Consider the following 10,466-nt stretch of genomic DNA (forward strand, 5'->3'; position numbering starts at 1 on the left):
TGTAGCATTTGCTCCCACATATCAAAAAGCACAAAAAGTGAGGTGAACATTTATATTTCACATCATGTACGTACCAGAGCATGACAACGATTCTAAAAATAAGGCCTAATAAGCAAAATCTATAAAATAAGGTCTAATAAGGGAAATCTATAAAGATCCCCCTTTGGGATTAGAGAGGAAAAGGGAAGGCATGGGCAAAAGGGGTGCCAACTGGTGGGCAAGAGATAGCGGACGTGCACAAACTGGCAAGTGGTGAACCACGTGGGAGCAAGAAACTCTTTTTTTTAATAAAAATGTGCAGGGGCTTGCAAGACCAACATAGATGCTTTCGCAATGGATTGGCTTAACTGAGAAAGCTTTGTCCGAGACAAGAGGTCAGGAGCTCGACCTTGTTGCTCATTTTGAGAGCTGGCAAAGCCCAAATTTTCTTGCAAATAACTTGGAATCTTGTAAGATTCAACTTAATGGAAACTCAAAATCGAGCTAGTATGTAGTAGCGTATAGTTTTAATGCAATTGAATGATAAGGGGCCTTGACTCTTAAACCTTACCTCTCTCTAAAATCCACTAGCCTTGAAAGTTTGTGAATATGTGACCTTCATCACAAGGAATTCTTGCTAGATTGGAACTTGGGGAAGCAATGTATGCGAGCAAAGAGGAGCAAAAACTCTTTTTTCTTTTAAATGTGGATGGGCTTGCACAACCGACACAGACGCTCTCGCGATGGACTAGCTTAGCTGAAAGAGCTTTGTCCGAGACAAGAGGTCATGAGCTCGATCTGGTTGCTGACTTTGAGAGCTGGCAAAACTCGAATTTGCTTGCAAATAAAATGGAATCTTGCAAGATTCAACTTAATGGAAACTCAAAATCGAGCCAGTATGTAGTAGCCTATAAGCGAGCCTATAGGTTTAATATGATTGAATGATAGGGGGACTCGATTCTTTAACCTTATCTCTCTCTAAAATCCACTAGCCTTGAAAGTGTGCAAACATGTGACCTTCATCACAGGGAATTCTTATTAGCTTGGAACTTAGGCTGGATACACACCGCTCGCCCAAACTTTGGCTAATGGACGTGGAAAGCCAGCAGTCATAACTTCATTCCATGTCACACAAAAAGGGAAGTGGGCATGTTATCGGGCAACAAAGACCCCCTGACCATGCTCGGTGGGTGAGGCTGAACTACTGCCAGTGCACCCACATGCAACATTCAAACCAATAGATTACAAGCTGCTACTGACAGTATGCGAGAAGAAGTCTTGTTAAGTGTGTAATGCCTCCCAACGTCAAACTCCATAGAAAACCCTATTTCAACGCATTTGATGCAGCATGTTAAATATTCTTTCCATATCATGTTATGTTACCACAACGATAACTGCCAAAAGCATTTTCCCTACCTGAAAAAAACAAGTGATAAAATCACAAGGCTTGCCAGTACATGGAACGAATTAAGAACATGAAAGGGGAACACAAAACTACAAGAATGGAAGTCACATTGATCCATAAAGAAAGTGATTTGCAGATTACATCATAGAATGTTGACTTCGATGAAGGATTAAAGAGTACCAAAGTGGTAGCTTCTTAGGATAAAGGCAGGCATAGAATATGGAAACATGGTTTCTTTTTGTGGAGAGGATGAGGGAAGAGAGAGATGAAGGGAGGAAGGGAGGGAGGGAGGGAGGGAGGTATTAGAATTATTTAGGAATCATTAGATGTGTGGATGAATGATCGGACCAGAAGCAAAATCGTGTGCCTGTGATGAATGATGTAGGGGGATTTTTAATCCAAACGTGATCGAGTTTTGAGTTGTACACAGTGGTTACATCATGGATTTTTTGTGTGTAGCCATGTGCTTGGAGCTTCTCCTCCAAGTAATGATATTGATTGTTTGTGGGCTCATTGTCTACATTAAAATCTCCCATGATGACACTCATTCATGTAGGATTGCATTGTTGCAGTAAGGGATAGAGTTGTGTCACCAATGCGGTTGAAGATGTTTTCGGTGATTTGTAGACGCATATGATTTCCCAATCAAGGTGTTCATGGATGGCTAATATAACTTGAATGATTTCTATCCCTGGAGCTAGCAGTGTGTTTGCAGAGTGGAGCTTTATACCAGGCTTGTAGTAGATTGAAACACCAATTTTGTTGTGGTGATGGACATGATGAAACTCTGGTGCAAGATCATTGGAAGGATTTGTTTGCTTTGTTTCTTGAAGGCACAAAATGTCAGAACTTGTAAAATTCAAATCCTCTGTGATATGTTTGAGGTATTTGTGACTAGAAACGATGTTCAACGATTGAATGATATGATGTGTGTGTTTGTATGCGAATGGAAATTTTGTCAAATATTCCCATTTGGCTTCATTGTTAAGGCGTTCAAGCTCATCAAGCACAATTTTGTCGAGTTTGATTTGAGTTGGATGAATCGGATTGAGAATGTGGAGGTTTGATGGATCTTTGATGCGGGAAAGAGCTGTGTATACCAATCCATGTGAGTTTATTGATGTTGGATCAAAGGCTACTATGCTCATTGTCAAGCCTTGTGACCTATGGATAGTACGTGCATTCGCTGCTTGTATTGGAAATTGAGTTCGGGAGACAGTGTTCAATGCATTTTTACCAACTTGAAATTATTTCATTGTTTGAAAAATTGGTGTCCACTGAGGGTTAATGGAACTGGTATTAAGGTGTTGGTTCATGTGTCATTGTTTGGAGCCTGTTGAGGAATCAAAAAAGTCTATCCATGAAACAAGACAGTTAGCTCTACTTTCTACGAGTTTCAGAATTCCATCAGCGCCATTCACAAGACCATCAAAAATATCGATATTCCCAGCACAAAGCTCAACAATCATTCCTGCTTTAAGCTCCAAGGTTGAGGACAAGCCTGCTGTGTTTTGTGGGTTGTTTGGCACAACAAGGTTTTTTGAACAAGTTTTATGGTGGTTGTCACTCGCATGGATTATGTATGGGTGAGTAGGCAATTCTTCAAAAACAAGTCGATTATGTGAGTCCTTCAAGTTATTGGTGAAGTATAAATGGGGTGTTGTCAATTTGTTAAAGGCTTTATCGTGATGGTTGGTATTCAAGAGAAACAAATCCTCACTTGTGTGGTTTACTTTGCGAATTCTATTGAGAATGGCAATGAAGTCATTGTCTGATTGATGCATTGTTTTTGTGAGCTCGTGGCATTTTATATGGGTGAGCCAAAACGAAGGTGAGAGCAATTGCAGAGAATCTTGTGGCTCGCTGAATATCCAACGATCACGAACTGTGCTTGCTTGACACAAGTCACCACAAAAGATGACATCTAAACCCCCGAATGGCTCTATGTGATTGTGCTTAATTGACCGCAGCCTTGTGTCTATGATACGCAAGAGCCTATTTCCAATCAAAGAAGCCTCATCAAACACAACAAGCTTGAGGTTTTTATATAGTTGTGAGAGCTCGGCAAGGCCCTCAGAAGAAAGAGAAACATTTGGTTGGAAGACAAGGGGCAAGCGCAATGCTGAGTGAATTGTTGTGCCTCCAAGGTTGAAAGCTACTTTTCCTGTATATGCCATCAACAATGTTGAGGGAAGATCAACATCTAATTCAAGAGAGGCATTGTAGTGACGAATCAGGCCTTGCACAATTGCTTGCAAAGTGAAAGTTTTTCCCGTTCCCGCACCCCCAGTCAAGAAGAGATGGATTGGTTGAGCTGGCTGCAGCCGCTTCCTAAGCATAATGTCGTAAAAAAGGGAGCGTTGATCGATGTTCAACTTGGACACAAGTGAGTGATATTCCTCGTTACATAATGCCAATTTTTGAAATGTTGTTAAGGATCTTGTGGTGGGCTTGCTTGGTTGAATATCAAGGCCCAACTCATATTTGTATGACTCGTTATGCTCAGATCTTGAGGATGAGGGCAATGAGAGTGTTTTAGTGCTTGTTGCACCAAGTTCAAGCTTAGAATATTGTTGATGATTCTCATCTATAATTTCACAGTTTGTGGTATATTTGTCTTTCCAACAATCAACACTTCTCTCAAAGGTTTTCTCATCGCCAGTAAATGGGAGGAAGAGTAAGCAAAGCTCATGGAAATGTTTCTCTGCATCTTTCTCTAGGTTGAAGTTAGCATATCTAATGACCCGAGATTTCTTAGACTTGCGAGTATAATCACGAACACATTGATAGTTGCTTGCATAATCAGCCAAACATATGTGCGCAAGGTTATTTGGACGATGAGTGTACTTTGTGACAAGATCATCAAAGAAAATGCTAGTATCATCAGGATTCAAAGTATTCAATGCAGCTTTTCTTTTCAACAACAATGTACGTTGGCTTTCGAAGTCTACATTAATAAAGACAAATTGTCTGCTAGCACTATGCAAGGGCAACGAAAGAGAAATATATGTAGCTTGTTGTGATGTCATCTCTTGTGTATTGATCAAAGCATTGCCAATTTTTCTCAATCGATCTACCGTTGGCACATTTGTTTTCTTGCAATCTTGAAATATGTGCTTGATTGTTTTGCTTGCAGTTGAATCATTTTTTGTCATATATGATGTGCAATATGGAGCAGTGCCATGACCATTGAATATGAATTGAATGTCAATGTTTGCATCCCATAGACTACATAGCTCTTTGTTGAAATTGTTTGTGTAAATGTCCTTTGGATGTCTTTTCAAGAGTAGTGTTGGCTCTGTGATGGCCACCGAAAGGGACTTAATATACACTTCTTCAGTCATTCCCAAAGAGGTCAACCATTCATCATATGATGATTCCGAATCATGCCCAAGAGCAGGCAATTGATCGTCAATGTGTTTTTTATTGATTAAAAGTGCTTCCTTCTCTATTTGCGACATCGCGATTGGATATAGAACCAAAGTTTCTCGTGAGGGTGATCTTGGGAAACCAAACCGACAAAAACTTTTCCGTTCTTTGCATGTTTTGCGATGGTGGTGGGTTTGCACAACTCTGAGAGACTCATCCAACAAATTCTTGTCGGTAGTAATATGCATGTCGACAAAATGTATTGTATCATTATCTGGTACAGCACCAAATACGGGTGCATCTTTTACCCAAAGCAATCCATGATCATGCTGGCTTCCTCTATTTTGAAATTCGGTCACAAAAAAGTAATCTATTAATTCACCAAGGATGGCATTGTTCTGCTTCAACTCCTTTTTCATGGCTTGAAATCTATGAACATAGTATCGCGTCGTTGTAACAGGATCAGAACGTACAAGTGCACGAATGAATGAGGCTTTAGTTGGGTAATCTGTTTCTTTAATATGAGGATTCAATGTGCGCAAACAATCTTGTAAAGGCTTCCATCTTTGCTCAGCACATGAAAATGTCACAAACAAAGTTGGTTGGCCAAACTGACGAATCATTGCAAATAAGTTTCGCTTGAGTTTCACCTTGTAATCGATTGAAGTGCGCAATGATTGGAAATCATGATACCCTAGATCAAACGAAAGCAATTGCTCAATGTTAGTGCTATTTTGAACATCTTTTGCTTGTAATTGCTTGCCACAGAGTTTTTCCTTGCGTAAGCACACCCATATGGATCCAAGTACTTTTGCTATGATAATTTTCATTGTTTTAAAAAACAAATTTTCAATGTTGTTTGCAAATCGTCTATCCATATTTTTAAGCTCCCATTGTGCTACTTTTTGGTATTTTTTCTTTGCCAACACATGATACTTTCTTCTTTGACCAAAAAACAATGTTGGGAATGACAAATCCTCGCAAGGGGCTATACTTGCAACTTGTGAATTATGGTCCACAACTTGTTGTGCGGAGTAGATACCATGTACCAAAGTGTCCGTAGCATCAATCTCCTCTTCAAGATCTTCTTGGTGTGGACGACTCTCTACTGAATTCAGTCTTTCTACACTGGGTATCTTGATACTAAAAGCCATCTCTCTTCTAATGCAGAACATTGGTTCTTGATGTTTTTCCAATGAAGTCTTGCACAAGTGACAGACTCGCAGCACCTTATCATCAAGGCCCATTGACTTTATTTTCTTAAGAAGTAACAACTCTACCTTTGACAAACCATGCAAACTTTGATGAAACATGAGAGAACCACATGAGGCACAATCAAAAGAAGGAGTATCTTCAACTATCTTTGCATATAGAGAAGTTTTACAAGGTGAAACAGTAGAGATTCTTTAATGCATTCGAGACGACTTGGACATATTGTAAATTTTAGTTGTAACTTGCTTGAGGGTAAAGGTGTTGGGATATAGTTGCTAGAAGATAGATGCAACTTGTTGAACTGCAACATCATGGGTTTCGACAAGAGTGGCTAGAGAAAAGGTAGCCTCTTTACTCCATACACACCGTTTACGTTTAGGAATGTCAAATCCGCCAGGAAACCATAAAAAATCACCATGTAAGCTTAGCACAACAAGAGTTGGCAAAGTGGATGAAGATGCACAATCAAGGACACCAAAAAAGCGAACTTCACGTAAAACCTCTCCCCGGTAAAAGTACAGTTTGCACATCGCTGAAAACATCCTACACACCATGCTGACCAAGTCAACACTCAATATCATCGATGATTGTCGGCTAGCCAAGAGAGAGAAAATAAATTCTCTTTGATTAAAAGAAGGTGGTTGATGATTGATAGCCCAAGGCTGCACCCATATTTTCAAAATGTTTTCATTTTTTAATGCTATTTGATCTACAATAATGTCAACAAGTTTGGACTCGAGAGATTGCAACGAAATACCCAAGTTTAAAAGATGTAGTAGACTTAGCAAAACATCGTTGTTGTCCGGAAATTTACAACTAAATATGGGATCAAAATACAATCTTTTACTATCTGCCCACAAAACGAGGTTGCTTGCCATATTTCAAAAAGTTTAGTACAACACGAAGAAATACAACTAAGAAGCTTTAAAAGTAGTCACCTGCCCTGACTTGTCAATAGTGAACCAACCAGCTTTCTTAAAGTTCAAGAGCGAAGATTTTAACTCCACCAAGATTTGCTCGAAAAGATGCAAGAATGGATGAGAGAATCCGAGCACAGAGTCAACTACAGCACCTTGTAAAATAACACCAAGAGCCTCTCTGTCTTGAGGATATAATTTGGCAGGTAAGAGTGGTTGCTTATTGATTGTACATTGTCTTCCACAAGAGTAGCAAAATGGATTTCTAGCTTGGTTCAGCCCTTTGCATGTACCACAAGAAAACTCCACATCCAAGCTGTTTACACTCACAATCTCCAAAGTCCCAAACACCTACCAATTCAACATTTACCAATAAGAAAAGAAATAGAATTTTGTTCAATGCACAAGCACAAAATTAGTTACCTTCCTCCCAAAACCTAAATTCGAAACTTGCTTATGCAAGTATTCTTGAAAGAGATCATCCAACAAGGAAGGGAGTGGACATAAGATTATAGCATCGACAACACTTAGAGTGTTTGATAAGTGTTTGAAGACGTTGATGTTACGAGCAACGCAAGTGTAAAATCCCTTTTCTTTGACTTTATTCACCATAAGCTGATAGTCGAGGCGCCGTGTTGGAACAAAGAGAAGCTGCCATAAACACAAACATGAGAAAAAAATACTAACTAGTTGCTCAAAGCTTGTACAAGACTTACACTAGCTCGGTCACTTGTCGACGGCCCATCAGCAATAGTCAATCGAAAACTAGGAGTGCCATCACTCTTTGTTGCATTCTCTATCTTGACAACAATGAACGCAACAGTAGACACAACCTCGCTAGCATTTGAACTTTGGGACAGCAACTCTTTGATTTTCTGCTCTGGATAAAGGTAGAGACAGCACTCGAAAGGCTCTGCCTTAACAACTAAAGTGGTCGCATCGGCATATAAGGCCCACAAACAAGTACCACCATCTTTTGCGACAGCTATTTTGACACAAGCGCCCTCTATACGCACATAATCATGAACAACAAAGGCTTCGATAAACTCTGAGAGGTATATCTCGGTCACAACAAAAGTTACAGTATGGCGAGATTCCTTGTCAAGAAGGTCTGCACGCATGTATCTACCAAAGTTAGACTTAGGGTATTTTGTAAGTACCATACTTACACAACACTTTGCCTTTCAAAGCAAATCTGAAATTTGCAGTCTCTGACAATTCGGAGATAGCTAGGTTTCTTAAGGCAGGAGCTATAGCCAGCTGTGAAGTGAAAGATTCAGCATTGAGCTCGTTTTGTCCTTCGTCTGTTTTTTTTATCAGAGATGATGAAAAAGAGGTATCTGCCAAGCACCTAGAGGCTTTACCTAAACATAAACATTCGTGTGAGTAAAGAACTCAATCCAATTAAGAGAAAGCAGTGAGAGATTACCTCTTACTGAGAGCAAAGATTTTTTTATAGCTAAAGAAGAGGCTTTGTTTAATTTTCCTTTTGGGCTAAGCTTTTTGTTAAGTGGAGAAGACTCTATGGATCGATCCTTTCGAGCCAAAGGTGACACATCAACACCAGTGTTACACTTCGCAGTCCCAAGAGACTCTTTGTGTAAGAAGGATGCTTCTATGTGCTCAGGCTCAAACAATGAATCATCCAAACTAACATCTACGAAAAGATGCTCAAGTCAATGCTCTAGATCATATGCTCAAGGTAATCACAGCTCAAATAACATCTTGTTATGCAAGGTACTTACCATTCATGGGAGTATCCATTGCAGGAGGAAAGTAAAGTTGCTAAGCGCAGACAGCTTCCAGCAAGACGACCTTAAGCTTAAGTAATAACATATATAGTTTGTGCTAGAGATAGTTGGTTATATAGGAGCTGAGGGAGAGAAGAAGTAGTGAGTTAATGCCTCACGTTTACCATAGAGCCAAAGCAGAGGGTAAAGAAAGTGGATGAAATATCTTCAATCATGAAAAAATCTTTAAACGTGCTATCTTAAAGACCCGTTTTTGAGACAACACTTTATTTGAAGGTGTCTTTAAAACCTATCTCAAAATTATTGGACATATCTCACTTTATTTATTATTTATTTTTTTTATTTTCGAAAAGAATTAAGTGAATATCTCACAATAAATTGGAATTATAGAATAGAGCCATTACATTAAAGAATTTTCACGTAAGTTTTGAAAAAAATCAACAATATAAACACATTCAAATGGCTCAGATTTTTTTTAACACACAAATACTATAGACTATAGCATTCACGCGGCTTCGCACGCTACAATCGTGATATGCTACATGAAAATCGGCACTTCACCAATCTATACGGACAACAACATTATCTTATGCTGCGCGAGTGCTATTTCTTTCATCTTGTGTTGTGCGATTCCTATTTAATTCCACCTTAGGTCAATCGACTTGCCCTACCCCATAAGCTCAGACACAATACCCTACAGCATAACGGACGTGAATCCGTAGTAGGGTATGTACTTATCATCACGGCTTTTCCAAAAGTAAACATCATACCATTGATTAAAATGCTCAGTCTATTTATGTTTCATCTCTATTCATCCAAAGATGATCAGAAAATGAGTCGACATCACAGCATCCCCGACCTACCGAAGCAAACTACACTTAAAAAAAGCCTTTATTGATTCGTCTACAGAGGCGTAACAGAAAAATTGCAACACAAAATACTTATATCCACCACAGACTGACAGCTATCAAATCCACAGTCGACCCAAGCTTCATAAAAAGAAGCACCTGCATCATTGCAAAGAATCTCCAGCCCGCCATTGGCCCTCTCTCTGTAGCGACCCGCTACCGGATAAAACAAGCTCAATGTCTCCGCGAGAGAGCTCTTGAGCAACGAAGACCAAAAAGACATGTATGCAGCTCATGCACCTTACCTTCATTATCACCTTTTTGACTCTAGACCCAGCATGAGAACAAAAATTGAGAGAAGCAGCTAACAGAGATGGTGTGCCATCAAGATGAATAACATCCCAACTGCAATAAGGTCTATATCAAGAGACCGAAAGACGATCATGTAGACATACACCGAAACCCACATAAGCACAAGACAGCAATACAGCCGAAGATAAAACTGGTTATTCTCATTATATGTGGAAAAGCTGAGAGACCTATGAGCATTACTGCATCACCATCATCACCATCATATTTTCGGGCCTGTTATCAATGCCAACCCACACTGAAGATGAAACACAGTAAAACAAAACGAAGCAGTTCTCTCATTGCAATCTCATTCTCATAATATGTGAAAAGGGCTGAAGCAGTTCACTCTCATTGCAAGTGCGCCATGAACTATAGCCCATATGTACGCATTCCCGACCCATACCCGGAATAAGCTTCAACAGCAATCCTGCACAATGATATCGCTAAATAAGCCACATTCAGTTAGGCGAAGCAGTAAATTTGACAAACAGCAAGCGTAAAACTACATCAGCCAACAAAACAGACCTCTACACCTGACGAAACAACAGAAAACGATCCTCCAGGGCGTATGATGAGAAGACACATTGTCTTCATGCGACGAGGGGGTTAGGAGGCAGCATGTGACAACTCTCAG

At 39.7% G+C, this 10,466-nt stretch overlaps 1 protein-coding gene across 1 annotated transcript; it reads right to left on the minus strand.

Moving 5' to 3' along the window:
* Positions 1 to 2,703: 2,703 nt before the first annotated feature.
* Positions 2,704 to 5,583, minus strand: LOC147442557 (uncharacterized). The gene has a single exon (XM_086529382.1). It carries the CDS (start codon positions 5,581 to 5,583, stop codon positions 2,704 to 2,706), a length of 2,880 nt encoding a protein of 959 aa, XP_086385508.1.
* Between the last annotated feature and the right edge of the window lie 4,883 nt (positions 5,584 to 10,466).

The sequence above is a fragment of the Adiantum capillus-veneris genome, chromosome 14 (genome assembly GCF_014529385.1).
Source record: "Adiantum capillus-veneris isolate H3 chromosome 14, ASM1452938v2, whole genome shotgun sequence".
Taxonomy (NCBI): Eukaryota; Viridiplantae; Streptophyta; class Polypodiopsida; order Polypodiales; family Pteridaceae; genus Adiantum; species Adiantum capillus-veneris.